This window comes from Natator depressus, chromosome 7 (genome assembly GCF_965152275.1).
Source record: "Natator depressus isolate rNatDep1 chromosome 7, rNatDep2.hap1, whole genome shotgun sequence".
NCBI classification, from domain to species: domain Eukaryota; kingdom Metazoa; phylum Chordata; order Testudines; family Cheloniidae; genus Natator; species Natator depressus.
Window position 1 is genome coordinate 27,145,410 of NC_134240.1, and position 22,539 is coordinate 27,167,948.

Sequence of the window (22,539 nt, forward strand, 5' to 3'; positions counted from 1 at the left end):
GGTGGTTAGGGGCAGGGGGTCCTGGGAGGGGAATGTCAGGAGACAAGGAGCAGGGGGGGTTGGATGGGTCGGAGGTTCTGAGGGGCCGGGAAGTGGGAGGGGGCGGATAGGGGGCAGGGGTCAAGCTGTTTGCGGAGGCACAGCCTTCCCTACCCGGCCCTCCATATCATTTTGCAACCCCGATGCGGCCCTCGGGGCCAAAAAGTTTGCCCACCCCTGATTTAGAGTGATCCCTAAGAGTGTGAATGAGCAGCTCAAGAATATGGTAGGAGCACAAGACATCATGGATAGTGACTTCCAGAAGACAACGTTCATAGGCACTGAGAGAATTTTACGGAAAGTCAAAGGAGAACAAGTGTATCTGAACTTCTAAAATGCAGAAATTCTACTGAGGGTTCAAAAAAAACTCCTGACTACCCAAACCTATGGAGTTGCTTCATGGTCAGGATTTACTGGTGACTTGGGGGGTAAATTTTAGACAGTAGCTTTCTCCTTTTTATGCTTAAAGATCACGCATGTTGTGAAGGCTATTTGTTTAAAAACCCAAACATCCTGATGATCTAATATTAATAACAACAACAAATAAATTTGCTGATGTTCAAAAACATTCTTCACCTCAAGGGGACACATACATCATGGTAGCAATCCATGGGTGAGATCTGGGGACACAGTTACTGGAAGGCAGTCATGAGTGTCACCCGCTACTAAAGCTTCATGATATTATATATTTAGTATTGTACAGTCAGCCAAAAATACGTGGTATTCCCAGCACAGGATAAAGAAGCAGTCACTCTTGCCATCTCCTCTAACACAGCACAGAGTTAGGATCACATGCACTACACAATCTCTGAATGAACTGGTCTCACAGACACTTTAGTCAATCTTCCAAAGTGATTTTGAATATAAACACAGATATAATTCTCTATTTTCAACTGCATTTTCCCCCAATGAATCTCCATTATCCTTTTCCTTACACTCAAAGAAAGGATACTTTGGGTCTCCAGCATGAAGCCGCTGAAGGCTTTGTCTAATCTTGAGGTCAGCCCACTTGTGTTTTAGCTACTGAACAGATGGAATTTCTTTTTCCATCAGATGTTTACAGATGAGTTGTTTGTAAATAGATCTACTGATGAAGTAATAGAGCCAGAGGCACTGAGAAAATGGAATGATCCTGTTTGGAAATCTTTCTATTTACTTCAGCAGGTTTTGGATCAGGAACAAGATCCCCAAGGCACTGGCATTAAATCATAGTTGGCATAGCTCAGTGGTTTGAGCATTGGCCTGCTAAACCCAGGGTTGTGAGTTCAGTCCTTGAGGGGCCATTTCAGGATCTGGGGCAAAAATTGGGGATTGGTCCTGCTTTGAGCAGGGGGTTGTACTAGATGACCTCCTGAGGTCCCTTCCAACCCTGATATTCTATGACAGTTCTCCCAAAATTACTGTACATAGTTCCGGCATCTTGTGGTTCAGTCCTTCTGTCATTGCAATTTTAAGTTTCTGACTTGTGCTACTTTTCCAATCCCATCCAGTCTATGAGTGAGAAAGGTGGCATTCCTTTCATTATGATGTCCTTAGATCTAACATTTTCCCATATCTATAAAATTAGTTTGTCAAAAGGAGGATTCTTCACATGGACTACTCTTTTTAAATTATCCTAACTTAATTATGGAAAAAAGGGGCAAAGTATATTAGAATATCTAAAGAATGGTGAATGGTGGAGGTGGGATGTCTTCATATATTTATTTTAAAACATTACTATTCTGTCTACATCCACATTATTCTACGTGGTAATCCTGCTGTTTGAATATTTTGAAGAATGCAATTAAATTCAAATGCTTTGATGAGTAATATCTCCTCATATTTGTCTAGAACTTTATTTTTATTGAATAGCAAGAGTGATGAAAGTGTTTTCCATAATAATAACAATGACAAGGGCCTTATGATGAACTACAATTAACTCAGTGATTCATCAGTTAGCAGTGAAAATTTCAATGCATCCTGACATTTAGAGCATTTGGTTGTGATTAAGTCTTTGAAATGTCACAGAATTTTATTTAATTGGCTATGATTTTTTTTAAGAGGTAATCACTGCAAAGATTGCATTCATCACCAAAAGAGATAATTGCAGTTGTCACATGATATAGTAGGTGCTAACTACTGTACCAAGCACATCGGTATTCTTGCAGCAACTAATGAATACTGCATAAATCAATGGTTGGAAAGAACTTGGGAGTGGATTTAAATGTGCTTTTCAAAGACACTACTATCAACACCTTCAACTTCAAAGACATTAGTATTAACAAACTAGGCAAATACTGAAACTGAAATGCAGGTAATTGTAAGACAAAATTAACTGAGTTTAATTACTGTAACCTCTGAACCATCCTAAAAACCCAGCCAGAATCTCAATAGCCTATTTGTGTGATAAATAGCTTTTGTGAGAGTGAGACACCCCTAACCAACCTGTAATGTACAAGAACAGATTTCTACCCCTTAAAGGTCACATACTGTAGATGAAGTAGAAAATAGTTTAAAGTCCCCTTCTAAGGGAGATTAAGTAGCATCCTTCTGAACAAAGCTGTTTAAAAGCACACTTGTAAGAGAGCATAAGTGTGTATATGTATATAGCAGACATATTTCTGTATTCATAGAATCTTGGAAGATTGGGGTTGGAAGAGACCTCAGGAGGTCATCTAGTCCAACCCCCTGCTCAAAGCAGGACTAACCCCAACTAAATCATATAATAAATATGTAAAGTAAAAATATATGAAGCTATTACCTCCATTTTTATATTATAAATGGAGGAAGACATTACTCTTCAGAGTCAGATCTGAAGGTACATGTAGCATGTTCCATCACTGCCTTCCCAATGATTCTCACTCACCATGGTTACAGCTCAGTGGGACATGATTTCACTTCATTCTCTCTGCTATCTATTTACGTAACTAGGTTTTTAAGTAGGCTTTATACTACACTCAAGTTCCGTATTGTCTAAGTGTCTTACACATTTTAATACAAACACCTAGGAGCTCAGGTTTTCTTGATCACTGGAATCAATATTTTTTCCAATGTATGTGGATTTGGAGGGCTAATCTAGGATGTGTTTTGTGCATACAATAGCTGATATTTACTGTGGCACATCAGGTTTCTGATATTATATTCTGTGTCCACATTGGGGCTTTTAATAAACTCTACAAACAGGCTAGAGTTGCTCATTATTTCATGTAGCTTCTCCTATAACCATGTTTGGCATGTTCTGTATCAGAGAATTAGTCCCATACTGTTTGGGTGGACAATGCGGCAGTGGAATATATTTGCTTCAGCTTTCCATCATTGTATATACCTTTGTCCGCTAGACTGAAGGGCCCTCTACTGCTCGCTATGAAGTATTTATGAACCATGATCAACTCATCTCTTACAGGCTCTTTTGATAATCTACTGAATTAAACTTCTTAAAATTATTCACTGTAAGGCATATTTTCTGACAAATTTGAAAATATTCTCAAATGGAATTTTGAATTCATAATCATGAATATTCACATTTGTTTTCTTAGCGAACCAGCCAATGGGAGTGCGGAGCTGTTGCTCAGGGCGGGGGCAGCGCATGGAGCCCCGTGATCCCCCTGCCTAGAAGCCAGACCCGCTGCTGGCTGCTTCCAGGACGCAGCGTGGTATCAGAACAGGTAGGCACTAGCCTGCCTTAGCTAGGCAGCACTGTCGACGGGACTTTTAACGTCCCGGTCGGTGGTGCTGACCAGAGTGACCAAGTGCCTTACATGCTGCGACCCAGTATTGGGTTGCGACTCGACCTTTGAAAATCGCTGGTCTAATGTGAATAAACAGCCACTTAAATAATCTTGACAGTGTGTGTGTGTGAGTGTGTGTGTGTGTGTGTGTGTGTGTGTGTGTGAGAGAGATAGATCTGCCTCGTTTATTGGATATGGGCAATTTTCAAGTATTACACTGTAGGCTAGCTCATGAAGCACCTCTCTTATCATCATAATCCTAAGGGGGATGGGGACTTTGAGCAGGAGCTGGTCATGATTTATTAGCTAGGTATTAAAATGAAAGTTCATTTTCGGCAATTAACTTAATGGGGGGGAGGAGCAACAATGCCAATGATTAAAGAAAGGTGCAAACTTACATCACTGAGAATGTTGAAAGCCTCATTTAAAGCTATATCCAGCATTCCAATTCCTTTTGCAAAAAGTTTGTTGAGGTGTTCCCTGAAGTGCTGAAACATGAAAAAAACGGGTTGTAAAAGCAATATTCTAAGAAATTCAATATACATGTTAATACATTTTATAGAGGTCATTGACTGACGATTTAGGGTATTTTAATATACCTATATAATATTAATGATAAAATACAGATTAAAGTAAATCTGTAATAAAAGGGAACAATTTTGTTACCTTCCTGTTCAATTATTTTTCTCATACATATCCAAATCACAATCCTGAATCACTGGACAGCCAGCTGTCAACACTGAGACAGTTCTCAACAATTTATAACACACAATTCCTAGCCTGTTTAGGCAGGGGGAGCCTCAACATATTCCCAGTGGATGTTCCAACAAAAATAATGAAACCAAGAAAAAAATCCACATCTAATAGGATCCGTCTATCCTCAATAAAAACAAATATTAGCAATAACTTTAGGAGTAAAGGGTATTGTGGATTGGATATATGAGGAGGCGGATAGACATGTTTTGTTATTTGATATTCTTAGTTCTGTTAGTCAAATGCAAATGGGAGTGTTATGACACAAGAGAAATTAGAAGTCCAAGATTAATGCACAAATTAGAAATTTGTGTTATTAACTTGATTTGTGTAAGTCGATGTCTGGATGGGATTTCAATAAAAAGCTACATTATAAAAGAAGCTGCAAAATTGTCCAGTTCTCAAGCTATATTCAGTCCACCAAACCTGGCACGGATTGAAATGAGCAAGTACCATAGACAATAATAGAGAGAAAGGAGAATTAGGAAAGGATGCTTACGAGTTGAAGGGGACTTGTGCGAGCTCACAAAAGCCCCACGTTAACAGAGCCAGATTCTGGGCTCCAAGAAGAAGAATTTTAGCTTTCTTTCCATTTCATTTTGTTTTAAAAGAAAGTCTCCAGAATTTAAAACATAAAAGTATATAAACCAATCACTGTGGGAGAAAGGAATCAATAGATGGTCCTCACTTCTGCAGGAAGATGTTAGGGAGAATTTAAAATATGACTTGATCCTGAACCATAGACTACCCATTTGTTTTCTCTTTGACCTCATACCCCAGAATCCTCTATGTGGTTTCAGCAAAAATGACTATTCACACTAATTCATAAGCAAAATTCATTCTTCGTGTAACTCCACTGAGTTAGGGATGTTGGGGCAGTAATTCTGTGGCCGGTACTAGAGGCTTCAGAGGATATTTTTTTGGCAGGAATAAACTCTTATGCTCAGCCATTTAATCAATTTTCACTTTGTTTTCTGTTTAGGTGTATCTATCACTTCTTGAGCCTTAACATAGCTGCTTTGAAGGTTCTTAAACGAACTCCAATGCAATATTATGGCTGATAAAACAATTCTTCTACACCAGGGATGAGACATACTTACATCATCAAATTCACCCCTGTGCAGAGGGTTAGCTTCAAACCTATGGATTGCCTATGTCCCATTTAACCCTGTTTTGAGGCTTTAAGTGGGACTTGAATTGTTCAGAGAGCTTGGACGAGTCCTTTCCACAGGGGGTAAAATTACTCCCACAGAGCGATTCAGGAAGCTTGCACTGCCACTACCCATGCTATAATATTTGTTTAGTAACTAAACACACTTCATTTTCTGGAACTGTCAAAATTCTGTCCCCTTTCGTAAATATTACATTCAGCAATAGTATAACACCACAACAAGGGTATAATAATAAGGCCAGAATATGTTCCAGACATACTGGACATTAAAAAAAACTGTTGGCAATTTTTGAGAGAAACTGTAAATTGCCAGACATGGAATGATCCCATTTTTATAACCAAACAACTAATTCACTGGATTTTTCTCTCTAAAAACAATGTTTTCATATCAGGCAATTAAGTCTTCTAGGTTTATAATGGAAAGATTGACATACAAACTGACACAAACAGTGTCATGAACCATGCTGCTATAAAAAGAAGTTGTATGTAGTATCACCTAGTACGAGTCACTCTCTTAAACAATTCTCTATAATGCAACCTTTTTTTGTAAAATAAAAGTATATTGTAGTTTATTGGAAGCAGAATACTTTCTATTTTGTTAAACTCTAGTAAATTAGAGGTAAAAAAATTTACATCTCCGCTCCAGGCAATTTTGAGGCATACGTTTTTGCCACAAGAATAGGCTATTTTTCCAAAACAATTAGTGTAGTTTAATGTTAATAATGACCTTCTAAATGTGGTTTCAGAGTAGCAGCTGTGTTAGTCTGTATTTGCAAAAAGAAAAGGAGTACTTGTGGCACCTTAGAGACTAACCAATTTATTTGAGCATAAGCTTTCGTGAGCTACAGCTCACTTCATCGGATGCATAAAGTGGAAAAGTTTTACTAAATTACATTCTTCTAAATGTGGTTCACACAGTTCAATATTTTGAATAGCCAAAAGGCAAAGCCTTGTTTATCTAAATAAGCAGTGACAGCATAAAACCCAGTACAGCCTAGATAGTGAAATGGTGCTTTTGCCTCCAATTCCAGATAGTTAATTTAAACTAACACCAATAAATATCTATATTGTAATAGTAATAATAATTTTAATGAAATTCTTTCCTACTCGCTACATAGATATAATTAATAATTTGAATAAAGAAAATCAAGAGTTCGGGCGAGTGGGGAAAGACTGGAGAAGGAAGCCATATCTTGGGGGAAACCTTGACAATACATTTGGCTTTATGGCATTTCTACAATTAGAAAAAGAACTAGATAAAGAACTAGATTAACTAGAGCAAGAACTAAATAAATGGATATCTGATCCAGTAGGGGAACACCTACATTTCTATATGGCCAAGCAACATTTGTAATTGGACATTTTCAAAAACACAAAGCCAAATGAAACAAAGTAGTAATTATGTTTCTAAAATAAAGCAAAGTATCACTGACCTTTAATACATTTGTATTGCACTGACATTTTTAAAGTAATAATAAAATGATGTGAATAAAATACTCAAACATTCAATAAATGCATTGAACTTTTTTATACTGTAACCAAATACAAATTTTAAAATCCTTGGAAATTTAAGCTTATATTGACAGCAAACTACATTGCCAGCTTTTCAACCACAATTCTGAGGCTGATTCTTTGTTCCTAGCATAATTCAGAACACCCTCCTGCGTACTCTAAACTGTCTATAGCTCTGATTCAAAGCCCAGTGAAGTCAAGGTTCCAATTAGGTTCAATGGATATCGCCCCCAGCCTAATGTCATGAAAAGGATTACTAAAAAAAAAAATTGCTTTTCAGATTGTCTTGAAAAATGGAAAAATTAAAGCTAAATTACCATTTTCTGTGAAAATTTTTGATTTGGTCATAAATCCATCTTTTGTCAAAACAATTATTTTGACAAGAAAATTTTCAACTAGCTGTAGCAGCCACACCCCCTCTCTCACAGACCTGGCAGAGGTGGTGATGGGGCAGCGCACAGCTGTCATAGCTGCCTCTTATGCCCCAGACTGGTGGAATCTCCTGGAAACTGGCAGTACCAACTTTGTACAGGAGGGTCAAGGTTCTGAGCTTTTATCTTTTAATAAATCAACTGGATTAAAATAAGCAATTAAGAATCCCAATTGAATTTTTGCCCTTGGAAGCAGATTACTGTTCCACAAACACTAATTAAATTAACAAAGAATTTTGCTACAAAATAATGCTTCACAATAGTTTACAAAAGCTCAGAACGTTTCACAGCCTATTGGATACTGTAAAAACTTTCTGACAATGTATGTACACTATCACATATGAACATACATCAAGAAACAGATTATTTACAATTACCAATAAATAGTATAATTTCTAATCTAGAAATCAATGTATATGATCTATCAGAAGAACAAATATTTTCTCTCCTCATAGTTAGATATATACGTGCCGAAAAATACACTGCTGAAGTATGTATAAATATAATGTTGACATTTGTTTGCTATACAAAACAGTAAAATGTTGACAATGGATTTCATGCACTATGAATTTTAATGAATCCATGTTTTCTGCCTCTGGCCTCATAGTGAGCAGATGCTAGTAGGTGATTCTGCAAAGGGACTGAATTAATTAAGGGTTGTTGTTTTTTTTTAAACTATGCTTTGTATTCTCTATCTTTCATTGGTTTTCAATCTGCTCTCTGTTGTTTGAGAATGCCAATAGCACTTCAACACTATGTTTATCCATCCACTAGAAAATTTAGTCAACAACATTTAAATGATTGTTTCTTTAAATGTGCAGTGCACATCTTTACCATACTGGGTTTCATGGATACACTGCACTAACTGGAGTTACGCCAAAGGAAGTTAAAAGTCTTTTCAATGGTGGAACAAAGAATAGATTTTTCAAGCTGTTAGTCTATGTCTAGTTGAGGGTGGGTTTGTTTTAAAACAATCAAAATGTATTATTGCACTTTATAAAAAGCCAGATTCCAATACCCATAATGACAATGAGTGATACTATATTCCATGAGCAGTCCAAATTACTTCAGTGAGATTACTGATGGCATAAGGTATTGTTCAGTGAATCTGACCCATGATGATTATTGTTTCTAAGGGGAAAAAACAAAGCTCCAGACATTCAGTTTCTTCCTTTTCAGATTTCCAGTCATCTACAGCTATGCGCTAGACTAGAGCGTATTGTAAGTCACGCTTCTGCAAACTCCTTTCATTAGTAAAGGAATACTACAGGCATTACATTTTCACAAAAACATCTAATTTTGGATGCGAGAATGCCAGCATTTCAACTTCGCATACCTCTGCTTGCGTGTTTGTACGTTATATTGGTGTCTACAAACACCAATCGGCATCCACATCAGGAAGTATATATATAACACCAGGAGTGCTGCACATGTAAACAATACTTTGTAACTATATCATATTTTGCAACCAATTTCAGTGCATTCCAAAAAAGCAAACCTGACAGCTCCCTGCAAGTCACATAAGTATTACACTGAACTGATTTTACAGTTGAGGGTCAGTGTGTTTAAAGACACCGACTTGAAAAAACAGTATGTGACCATGCAATTAGGCTTTATTATAATGCATATGCACAAGGGAGCAGAACTGAGGTTGCACTGGCAACTGTAAATCTGGCATTCCCTAACTTTCAATTGCTTGACTTTGTAACCTAAATCATTTTCTTTTACCATACATTTTTGAATGTAATTTCCTAGCAGAATTTCCTAGTCTACAGTATAGATTTCTACCACTTGAGCTATAGGACTAAACTACATTAGGTGTCAGCAGAAATAGGCCACTATTGTAGGGGAAAGACGGGGCCGCTGATGCCATGTTGTAGGTGCAGGAGAGAGAAATCAGGGAGAACCAATCCATGCACTGAGGTGAGGCACTTCTGGCTCATGCACTGCCCTCAAAGTGAAAAACTGGCTGCTGGTGGCATGTGCTGGGTCTAAGGAGGGGTGTGACTGGGGATGGGACAGGAGGAGACATCTGTAGACTGAAAACGTGCTCTTTGCCAAATTTCAGAGAGTCGATGCAAATTACGAGATGTTACAGCTGCTCAAAAAAGGTTGCAAAAATCTTTTATAATGAAAGTGTTAGGAGAACCTAAGTAAGTGTCTCCTGTGATATCAGCAAACACCACATTTTAAATTAGAAGCATGATTGCAAGTTTAGAGTCTCCCTTTAAATTACTTATTCGAAGTCAGACAGAGCCCAGAATAGAATCTTGGATTCCCTTGCTCTTAAGCATTAAAAAGGCCCTTGCACCTTCTTATTTTTACATATGATGTTCTTCTGACAGTAAGTAGCAAGAGACACCAGTGAAAATTTCTCTCTCACTTATCTGCCATCTTCCTCAGGACTTTTTTAGTACTTATCACCATAGAATTGGAGCTCATGCACAGTAATATGAGAGTGTTTAGACGTTGAAAGGGATATCTGCAGATGTACAACTGTGTACACAGACATTTGTGTGTAATTATAAACCTAATTTCCATATGCAATTACCACTATGTGCAATGTCTACTAGCAGACTCAGATACCTAATTTGCATGCATAACCTTGGTAATTCTGAATACAAATTAGTCACACAATTATGACAATCAGGCCTTGATGTCTGATTACAAAATTATAGGTGAATAATATATACAAGGGAAGTTGTGACTTCATTACAATAAGTGGATGTGGATGCATTCAGCTGAGGATCTATCCATGTCTCAATTTAGAGCTGGTTGGAAAAATGTAGGGTGAAAAGAGGAATTTCAGGAAAATTTAATGGTGAAATATAGCACTGCTCAGAGGGTCAGGACAAGGACCATGTATCACTCAAAGAGAGCTTCCGTGGTACAGAAGCCCTGCTGAACTCTGCAAATATCTGACTCTGTTTAAAAAAAAATACTCTCGGATGTCAAAAATCTTATTTTGATGACAAATTTCCAACCAACAGACCCAACAATGATTTACGATTGGCAAACAAGGTTTTATACAGGTCAATCAAGCTGTGGACAGTGGATCTCTTGGCTTCATACTAGCCTTCAAGTCAGAAAGAAATCAAGAAAATAATTTGCTCATCTTAAATTCAGAATAAATGTTCTTGTCTCATGTCTAAGTACAAAGCATGTGTGTCTGAAGAATAATGGGCAGTATAGGGCATACTGTGGCTATTGTTTCCAGAAGGATAACACAATAAGGAAAGGGGGCTCCCCTACACTGAAGCAGGAAAAGTCCCATTTCTGATTAAAATTATGGCACCCCAGCAACAGGTTTTGGATTACCGCAGTAGGTGGATGGGTTTTACTTACGGAAAGCTTTTCCAGTTGTCTCAGTATTCTACACTAGGGCCCCAGTACACATGTTCCTGCAGAACACTAACAATCACTATTGCTGCATGAGTCAGCAACAGATTAAACAGGAAGATCCAATTGGGCAGAACGTGGTAAACCTTTTCAGATTATTTCTCATGCCTGAATTTTCAATCTCTCCTTTGGGAAGTTACTGAAAAAGTTTGTGTGTGAATCCTGATTTATAAACCATCTTTTTCTAGCCCACTGGGAGCTCAATCACTGATTGCACAGACCCCAGCCTGTATTTGGCTGAAAGAGTCTACTTAGCTTTCATTGTCTGGGGGTTGCAGGGTAAGGATCTCTTGGTAAAATGAGCTAGCAAGTCAGCTTTCTGCCACTTTTCTTCTCACCCTTTCATTTTTGATTTACTATGTTTTAATTGTTTAAAATAATTAAGTTAAATAAATATTTGTATCACCTTTCTGTAAGGGTCAATGATCAAGCACTTTTTGTTCTGTTTTGTCCTTTAGTAGTGTTAGATGGAAGCCTATGGGTGACAGTGAATGGGTTGTAAAAGGAGGTGAAGAGCTTGTACATTTCAACAGCTGTAGGGAGGACAGAGTAAAGGTATGTCTGTTGAGGGGGCTTATTGGGGCACTGCTGAAACATGGCAGGGTTAAGTTTGCATAAGCAACTGTAACGATGCATTTCCTGGTTTTCTGACATGAGTTTTGCTAAGCTCAGTGCTCTGCAAGGAAGAAGACATGCCACCAAGCAACCTTAACTTTGCGTTAATTTAGTCTTTTTGTCACTGAATTCCCTAGGTTCCCAGGAAAATGTATGTTGTTGGTAGGAGTTATTTAGGCAGTTGTATGTATGTCCTGCAATTAGCATAGTGAGCCAGAGTCCCCCCCAACACACACACACACACACACACACCCCCACTCACCAGCTGCCTCCCACTAGCCCTGCTTTTGTACATCTCCCTAGCCATGCCCCAGACCCATTCAACATGTCCCCCTCCAACCTGAGCCCTCCACATGACCATACCTTGGGCTCCCTACCACAAGCAGGGAATGCCCTTGAAGTCTTCACTCACTGGTATAGAAATGTTTCTATTTTCCTTATTTCCCCCACCCCCCCAATAACTCAAATCACACCCAGTGCCTGGAGCAAAGATAACTATATTACGGGGAATAATGCTGGGGTGCAGGAAGGTTGGGGTATAGGGTGGTTGTGGTGCCCTAGCAGGGCTGGGAAGTACAATGGAGTTGGGGTGTACCGACACACCTGGGATTGCAGGGGGTTGGGGTGCAAGGGATTTAGGTTGCACTGGCAGAGCTGGGGTGCAGGAGACTGGGAGGCAGTGTTGGGGTGCAATAGCAGAGCTATGGGTGCAGAAAGGTTGGAGTGCAAGGTGGTTGAGGTACACTGGCAGAGTTGTGGAGTGCACAGAGATTGGGGTGCACTGGCAAAGCAGGGGGAGTAGGGGGTTGGGGTCCACTGGCAGGGCTAAGGCTGCAGGGTGGTTGGGGTGCTAGAAGGTTGGGGTTCACTGGCAAAGCTGGGGGCATAGTGAGGATGGAATATTCTGGCAGAGCTGTGGAGTGCACAGGAGTTGGGGTACACGGCAGAGCTGGGGCTGCAGGGTGGATGGAGTATAGGGGGCTGGAGTTTCCTGGCAGAGCTTCCAACCCTGATATTCTATGATTCTAACTACCTTGCGTAAAATTCAACAGATTGAGACCATTTTTACCCATAGCTCATTGATAGTTTCATCTCGAGCACTGGGCAAAATACCTAACACACAAACACATCTAGAAACTCTATTTTAAAACGGTTGTTTTTTCTGGGCTTATAAAAAACGTTTTGTTAAAAAAAAATCCAATCAGCTCTCACTCTCTGTCACGTTTGATTACCTCTATCTGAGGTTACGTGCAACAGGGAAGAACAGGACCCTTTTTATTTTATCATTTACTGTGGGCTAGACTGCGATACCTTTATTTACAGTGATTTCAATGGGACTACACAAAAAGTAAGTTACTACTCAGCATGAGTAATGGTACCCAAACCTTGAAGGTTTTTTGTGCTGGTTCGCAAGACCATTGTTTCACTTCACAACATACGAGTCGGTGGACACAGCCCTGCCCGCTGAGCCCCTAGGTGAAAGTAGTGGATCATAGCTGAGTTTTGCAATGGAGCTTGTGCAACTACACTAGCTGGCATTTTGTGCCCCCTACGGGGCTCGGCTGTGTCACCTGAAGAACAATCTTGTTAGTGGGACCAACTTGGGTCTCCGGGTCAGAGTTAAGAGAGACTGCAGCTTGCTTTTGCAACTCTCCCCATGCTTTGATATGACCCCAAATGTTCCTAAGATATATTTGGCAGAGAGGTGCCAGATCAGCTGGGATGACTGCACCAGGAAAAAAGCCAACAGCAAAATAGACAAGACCAGCCTATATGTAGTGGAATCATGAGGTTCATTAATTTGTCACAGGGAGGATTACCCATATATTTTTATGACACAATAGCATGCACTTCTCCTGTGCAGATTTGGACATTTTCTTACTGACACTTGGACCTGGTCAGAGCAGTTACTTGTTATATGGTAGGGTGGTGGACATCATCCTATCTAATCACTTGTGTTCCCGGGGGGGTCAGGCGACATTTGCAGTAGTGCTGCTCTTGGAGGGAGGCTACAGTTTATCCATAACCCCAACACTGGACTATGAGTAACCTAGTATCAGAGGAATGAGGACTTGCAGCTGCACCTGCTCAGTCTCTGGGCAGCCTATGAGCACATCTGAGCCACAGCAGGGCTGCTTGATTGACCACTCTGCCGGACTGGCCGAGGAAGTCAGCAAGCCTGCTCTGAAGCCCACCAGCAACAACTGATCTCTGACTGTTCCATATTTATGCCTACAGCGGTGACTGCTCCTGTGCCAGCCTTGTTTCCAACCTCACTCCAGTCCTGTTCCCTTACTGGCTTCCTGACTCTGACCTCTTGGCTCTGCTTACTGGCTTCCACTCCAACAATTAGGCTTGACCGCCCCTGGCCCAGTTTGTGGCACCAGCACCAAGATATACAAAAAAGGAGATGAGGTTTAAATATGTCCAGACATAAGGCATTGCTTGTTACTCCAAATTATTTGCATGGGGAAGGAGTAGGCTGAGAGAAACTGAACTGCATGTCAGTAGTTTGGGACGAACTGGGGTCTAGTTGTGGTTATTGAATGAAATAAAGGTGACCACAGTGGGATATTTTTATTTATTTATTGTACTGCTGCTTTGTGCCCATTGCAATCTTCCTTAATTACATAAAATTTTAAAAAGTTACAGCTATTTGCTGAAACAAAATTATATATGTAGAGTTTTTGTTTCCCAGCCTCTCAGTGGCAATGCCAAACAACTTAGTTGCTGCTTTATTTTCTGTTTGTTTGATTTCAGGTAATTAAACCAAGAAAATAAAAGCTCACTGAAAGCAGTCACACACTAAGCCCTGTCTATTTCTGTCATTTTAATTTACACAAGGGTAGCTCTCTAGTTAGTTCTACTGACTATCCCTATCTGTGCATCTATAAGATGCTCTATAAATTTCATATCATCTGGAAACATTTATAGGGAAATGTCCTCAATCCATATATAGTGTCTATAAAGGAAGAATGTATATTGTGATATTGTAACTTTAAATCTGGAGTTACATTAAATCAGATTGTCATCTCATTCCTATGGGGTAGGTAAATTGCAATATGGAATTTCTCAAAGATGAAAAAAGCTCTTGGCCCAAGAAAACTGGTATTAAAATATGCAATCCCACATGTTTGTAATTTTGTGGAGAAAGTGCAGACAGTGACAGAATAGCGTCTGAACTATTTCCCACTTCTTTTTCATTTGTATATAGCAAATTGATATATTTCAATGTAGCAGCTGTTTAATGACAAAGCCAAATTATAAATTATCTTGATATTATGCAAATTTTATATATATTTGATATTACTACACCATATTTAGGTACTAAAACTCATTTCAACCTGTTTTTATGTCACCTGTAGCAATTACAGGTTTGACCCTGGTGATAAATTAGATGCAAATCCAATTTTGCACATTATGGAAAGTATACATTCTGAATCCAATGATTATACCTATCTCCTAATATCTATACTTAACTTCTGAAAATGAATACAGCTCAGCACAAGAGGTTTAAGGGAAACACCTTCAATATGACTAAAAGACAGAATTTAGAAAAACAAGTTAAGCTAGCTAGCTGTTACAGCAAAAACTGAGATGAAGTAAAGAAATGTATCATGTGTAAGTTGTGAACATTCCACAACTAAATCGTACACTGTGAACCCTCTAAGTACTTAAAAATCAAAGTAGGAATACTAGACAACACACTTCTCAAGATCCATGGCTCCTACTCATGCCTTTCACACAGTAAAAGTAAAATTGAAAACTTACCGGTACGGGGGCTGGCTCTCCCCTCCCAAGGGGCAGGGCCTTGGGTGGAAGGGGCGAGGCTGGGGGGGTTCAGCGTCCCACGCTGCCTGGTCCACACCACCCGGCGCTCCAGCAGCAGCAACCAGAGCCCCAGGCCCTTTTAAATAGCCAGCCACGGGGGTCGAAGGGGGGTGAGGTGGGGGGGCAGCACTTTAATGTCGCTGCCCCTTTTGCGCTCCCTCGTTGGCAGCCCTGCTGCTAGGGTCCCAGCAGGGCCACCGACAGGGGGCACAAAAGTGGCAGTGCTTTAAGGTAAGGCGGTACGGGCCAGTACCGGTGGCCACTTTTTACCGGTATGCCGTACTGGCGCGTACCACCTTACTTTCACCCCCGCTTTCACAACATGTGGTGTACCTCACACAGCACACTAAGTGCCCCAACAACAAACTATATGGGTGCAATGAAACAATCATCATGCTTTCGAATGAACTCACACAGAAAAATTAGAAAAAAACAAAAACATCTCATCACCCATGGACAAACACTTTTCACAAAGCGATCAACGATCAACTCCAAATCTGACCTCTCAGTCCTCATCCTCAAATGAAACCTGCACAGCTTCACAAGACAAGCCTGGAGACATCAAAAATCAAGGATTTAATAAATACACTGGATTTATGGCTCATTACAACAATCTGTAACCCACTGTACCCCTTTGTCTTACAACTGTAGGGGTGGTAACTGCCACTTCACTTTGAATAGTCTCTTGCAACATGAATTAACTCCTTACTGGTTTCACCCTTGCATTTAGCTGTGACACTCTGAATACCCGGGACCCACCCAGTTACAACACTACTGCAAACAGACTTTGGTAGATCATCTTGGATTGAGATGCCTGCTTTGTGCCTTAATACAGTACCTGGCATGTGCATAAACATTTCACATATTTTACATTTCACGGTCATATCCAAAATAGTAAGTAAGTTTATAAAATCTCTGATTTGATTCAAACATGTTTCTGAAAGCAACAGTGCTTTTCATCAGCTGTATAATACACAGACAGAAATCAAAGGTCCAATTAGGTCAACAGAGCCAGCCATACAGCTGTGTGCAAATTAATTTCTGCAAAAATATTTCATTAAAACCCAATATGCCATACCCAGGTTTCTTCCTTGAGATTTAATGTTAGAGGTATTTCTTTTATTTTTATTTAGTCAGATTTTTACAGCCAGGTCTGGACTGTATTCCTTTGCTATCCCTGTAGTAGGCCAGGAACACACTGTGATTTTCAGAATCACAACTGACTTCCTGGTTCCACAGTGGACAGAGGGAAAGTCCTGGTTAGAATACTGGGAACATGGAGGTTGAATCTCCACTCATTGCCCACTCCTGTCAGCTCATTCCCTGACAATAAAAATTCGTTAACAACTTTCACTAATAGTTTAAAACTATTTAAAAATCCAGACTACAGCACACTGGACATACAAGACACTGAATAAAGGTATGCGTCCATCACTCTAGTATATATACAGAAAACATTTATGGAGGAATGTTGCTCAATAGGAAACTGCCTAGTTTAGTATGGGGTGTGCATGGGGTAATTTACCCTAGCTAACTCTTGACTCCAGCTAGGGTGGATATTCATAGCAGGGAAGGCACCACAGTGCAGGTACTACCAGCCCAGCCCAGACCTCAATTATGTACTCAGCTTCCTAGCCAGCTCTGAAACCCACACTTTGCCGTTTTTCTGCTCCTGCTACTCTCAGTAGCTGGATTCAAGCCCGTTCACAGATCTGCTGTGTAGACACACCCAAAGACTAGGACTTATAAAGAGAATTTTAAAGGCATGATTTATGTCTCAGTCATAGTCTATGTCAGTTATCATGCTGAAAACATTACTAATAAACTAATTACTAATAAATCAAACACAACTTTGAATTTAAGAACAAAATAAATGAGGTGAGCTGTCAGTGGGGTTGAAGGATAACTCAGCCCATTTTCCCCCTTCGTTCTGACTGCTCTTCCTAATCATGAATGCACCTGGGAATCAGGAACCACAACAATAATAATAAGGGATGAGGCAGGACTGAACAGAACTCAGACTTTGACTAGTGAAAAAACAGCAAAATGCTACAGAATTTACATAAAGATAAGATACGACCGGACTACCCACTGTAAGTTATGGAAACAATGGTTGCTGCTCCATTATTAAGTCTGAGTTGAGTTTTGCACTTAAAAGCAGGGATTTGTCATGTATGAAGAATACGATGTATCCTTCCCCCACAAAAAATTACAGCACTTAAACTGAGTACAGAATTATTTTTCTGAGAATTTAAACGAAAATCTTAATTAGTTTGAGTTAAAGCTAATATTAAAATGGGCCCTTAAGAAATTTAGCAATCTGTGATCATCCTTTTATTGTCCCAATTGACAAGGAGGAAAAAAAAAAAGAAAAGAAAAGAATACATGAGTCTTTAAAAATCAATTTCCTCTCATTTGCAACCACAAACATTAAAGTACATATCTGAGTGCCTTAACTGCATTTCCATACCTTAACATGTTTGGATTTCTTCTAGATTTAACTCTAACTCTGAATTTCCTTGGCTTGTAATACTTGTTGTGGGGATAATTACAACCTCACTAAAAAGTGTGTACCCTATACTACTACTGTATAGACTCAATCTTAACAGCAGGTTAAGATTTTTTTTTAAATCTGGCAATTTATATTCGGTTTGTGGTCCTACTCCCCATTAAGTCCACAGAAGCTTGGCAGTCCCTTTAATAGGAGCAGGATCAAGTGCAAGTAGAACAGAGGAAATTCAGGGCCAAACCCCACAAATATATACTCACAAGCAGGTCCATAAGCTTTAATTCTGACTTTTATACATTTAATTAGTGTTTCATCTCTGAGCTGAAAAGTAGGCATTAACTCATGCTTATCTGTAACAATGTTATTAACACTCATATAAATCATCAATATTGAGCCTGAAGGGCCTTGGAATCTTGGAGGTCAAAAGGACCAGAATCTCTTGCATTTGATCCAACCCCTCAGACAGAGACAAACACCTACAAGATCTCTATCAAGCATTCTTACAACTACAATACCCACCTGCGGAAGTGAAGAAACAGATTGATAGAGCCAGAAGAGTTCCCAGAAGTCACCTACTACAGGACAGGCCTAACAAAGAAAATAACAGAACGCCACTAGCCGTCACCTTCAGCCCCCAACTAAAACCCCTCCAACGCATTATTAAGGATCTACAACCTATCCTGAAGGATGACCCAACACTCTCACAAATCTTGGGAGACAGGCCAGTCCTTGCCTACAGACAGCCCCCCAACCTGAAGCGAATACTCACCAACAACCACATACCACACAACAGAACCACTAACCCAGGAACCTATCCTTGCAACAAAGCCCGTTGCCAACTGTGCCCACATATCTATTCAGGCGACACCATCACAGGGCCTAATAACATCAGCCACACTATCAGAGGCTCGTTCACCTGCACATCCACCAATGTGATATATGCCATCATGTGCCAGCAATGCCCCTCTGCCATGTACATTGGTCAAACTGGACAGTCTCTACGTAAAAGAATAAATGGACACAAATCAGATGTCAAGAATTATAACATTCATAAACCAGTCGGAGAACACTTCAATCTCTCTGGTCACGCAATCAGAGACATGAAGGTCGCTATCTTACAAAAAAAAAAACTTCAAATCCAGAGTCCAGCGAGAAACTGCTGAATTGGAATTCATTTGCAAATTGGATACTATTAATTTAGGCTTAAATAGAGACTGGGAGTGGCTAAGTCATTATGCAAGGTAGCCTATTTCCCCTTGTTTTTTCCTACCCCCCCCCCCAGACGTTCTGGTTAAACTTGGATTTATGCTGGAAGTGGCCCACCTTGATTGTCATGCACATTGTGGGGAGAGTGGTCAGTTTGGATGAGCTATAGCCAGCAGGAGAGTGAGTTTGTATGTGTGGGGGCGGGGGGTGAGAAAACCTGGATTTGTGCTGGAAATGGCCCACCTTGATTATCATGCACATTGTAGGGAGAGTGGTCACTTTGGATGAGCTATTACCAGCAGGAGAGTGAGTTTGTGTGTGTATGGGGGTGGGGGAGTGAGAAAACCTGTATTTGTGCTGGAAATGGCCCACCTTGATTTTCATGCAGGTTGTAAGGAGAGTGGTCACCACTTTGGATAGGCTATTACCAGCAGGAGAGTGAGTTTGTGTGTGTGGTTTTTGGAGGGGGGTGAGGGGGTGAGAGAACCTGGATTTCTGCAGGAAATGGCCCACCTTGATTATCATACACATTGTGAAGAGAGTGGTCACTTTGGATGGGCTATTACCAGCAAGAGAGTGAGTCTGTCTGTGGGGGGGCGGAGGGTGAGAAAACCTGGATTTGTGCTGGAAATGGCCCAACTTGATGATCACTTTAGATAAGCTATTACCAGCAGGAGAGTGGGGTGGGAGGAGGTATTGTTTCATGGTGTCTGTGTATATAATGTCTTCTGCAATTTCCACAGTATGCATCCGATGAAGTGAGCTGTAGCTCATGAAAGCTCATGCTCAAATAAATTGGTTAGTCTCTAAGGTGCCACAAGTACTCCTTTTCTTTTTGAGAATCTCTTGTGCTACTTGAGAAAGCATAATGTAAATCAAAAGGGACAAATCTGAGTGCAAGAGAAGGGTGAATCACTTAAGTACTTTGGGCTAACCCCTGCCACTGTCTGCAGGAGTGAAGGCTCCTGCACACTTTAGAACTGGGCCAGTTCTGCCATGAGGGGCAGGGCACTGAAAGTCTGTATAGGACATTAAAACCTCTTGGGCACCATGGCACACAGCGCGATGGAGATTCCTTGCAAACCACCACAGACAAAGAGGAAAATGGCCAGTGCATATGTGATTTTGTGATTCTACAGATCATTCACCCCCGCCCCCCCATAGAGGGACAGCACACTAGCTGCATGGGTTACAGCAGCCCTAATACTAGTAATGGTGGCCTAGAAGTAAATCCTTGCACTCCAATCCCTGGACATTTTTTACCTCACGTACTGAGGCTGTCCATGGAAACAGTATTTGCCCCTTTATGCTTACCATGAACAAAGCATACTATAAATATGGTTGGCGTGTTCCTCTTGTAGGCATATTCATTCTAAAGTTCTGAGATTAAAAGCAAGCTTTCAGCAAGAGAATGAACAACATTTAGTAACTTACTTAAGCGACTTCTCTACAGTAGAAAGACTCCATTTGAGCAGTCAATATAGGGAGCAAAATACAACAAATACCTTGAAGACAGATGTAGTTTGGGTTATTGATCCTGTGAAAACAACTCACGCTGAAATTATTGAAATAGCTATTTTCCTCCACTATTGTAAAAATCCAATGAAAACCCATTCAGACATGTGAAGTAATTATTTCTTTCTGCTTCTGCTAAGCTTGCTTATGTGTGCCATGTGTGATATAGGCACATTAAGTTAGCAAGGCGCAGTTAGCAAAAATCAGAAAAAAATTACTTAATAAAAAGACAGTTTATGAGTTATTTTCAATATTGGCATTCAGATATCATGGTGATGTCTATGGTTACACATACACACACACACATATATAAAAAACTTCACCTACAATATACTATAATTTGTATGCACATATGAAATAACTATAATGACACACTAACTGAAAAATATTTTCATTAGTATAATTATTATTCATACCATAACACTGCTTTGTCTGTTTGTAAATGTACTCTATATATAGTTGCACTATATACTCTATGTTTTTTTCAATATTAATTCTTTACTCTCTCTAGTAATTGCTATTAAAACATTTTTCACACTGGTATCCAGCATACCACATTTTTCCTCAAAATCTAGACTTGGACATAACTAGTTATCTCAGATGCCAGGATGACCGGTGCAGTATAAGAATGTGAATACAAAAGAAAAGAACAGAACTATGGATAATGATTGGTAAATATTGTCTTTATGATGGCAACCACTGTGCTGTATTTTCTATGCTAGCATAAAAACCATACAATAGTTTGCAAATGTAGAAGCTAATGTAACTTAAAATTGTGTAATTAAAAAAAACCCTAGGTTTTAACATTAAATGTATTTAATGTACTGGAGAAGTCAAATGACTACTAGTATTTATTGACAAGAGCTTTATGAGATGGCTTTAAATCTTTTCCTTTGCTGACATCTTTTTTTCTAACATGTCCAAGACTGCTGTTTTGATACCACAGGAAAATAGCGGTCTATATTCATATCTTTAAAAAGAAAAGGAGTACTTGTGGCACCTTAGAGACTAACCAATTTATTTGAGCATAAGCTTTCGTGAGCTACAGCTCACTTCATCGGATGCAACTCACAAAAGCTTATGCTCAAATAAATTGGTTAGTCTCTAAGGTGCCACAAGTACTCCTTTTCTTTTTGCGAATACAGACTAACACGGCTGCTACTCTGAAACCATTCATATCTTTGTAGTTTGCTTGTTGATTTTAATTATTTTTTGAGAGATTAAACTTGTGGCTTTTGCCAAATGTAGTTAAAATAAGGAATGACAAATTACTAAACGGTTTAATGCTACATTATTTCATAACATACTTATTAATTAGCACTTGATGCTGTAGTAAGTAATCAGGCCACTGAATAGCCTGCAGATTAATTGTACAAGCATCTCCATAAACAAAATGTGGCCTGCTATGGAGACTGTCACTTGTTTTAGTCTAATGATATACACTCTGATAAACAAAGTGTATTCGGCTCTGAATTCATACAAAACGACAGAACAGCTGCAGTTGTTAAAGATTACATAATTATTAGGGCAAAGTGAAAGAAAGGCTAAAGCTGGAAGAAACTTAATGAATGATAGTATTTGGCAAGATATCTAGAAAAAAACCTAGAATTTTGAAAAATCTTTTGTAACTTTAAAAACAATTGCTTCATGAGAAATTGCTTGCAATTAAACCTTATTTCTAACTAAGCAAGGATCTGAGTATAGAGAGACCCTGGAGAGATAGTTAATATCACAAAGATGTGTCTGCTGCTACTTTGTCTTGCAAGCTTATAAAATTCATTGCAGTGTCCACAGAGCTTTCATGGCGATGATGTGATCCATTCCAGAAAAAGTGCGGAGCTTGTGAAAAAC

The 22,539-nt window shown here is 39.5% G+C and overlaps 1 protein-coding gene across 4 annotated transcripts in view; it reads right to left on the reverse strand.

Annotated features, from left to right (window-relative positions):
• The window catches only part of CACNA2D3 (calcium voltage-gated channel auxiliary subunit alpha2delta 3), an 869,947-nt gene that overhangs the window by 352,672 nt on the left and 494,736 nt on the right, over positions 1-22,539 (reverse strand). For all 4 annotated transcript variants that reach the window (XM_074957772.1, XM_074957774.1, XM_074957773.1 and 1 more), the window contains one exon: positions 4,145-4,234. In XM_074957772.1, the coding sequence (XP_074813873.1) occupies positions 4,145-4,234 (90 nt within the window). The remainder of the gene's footprint in view (positions 1-4,144; positions 4,235-22,539) is intronic.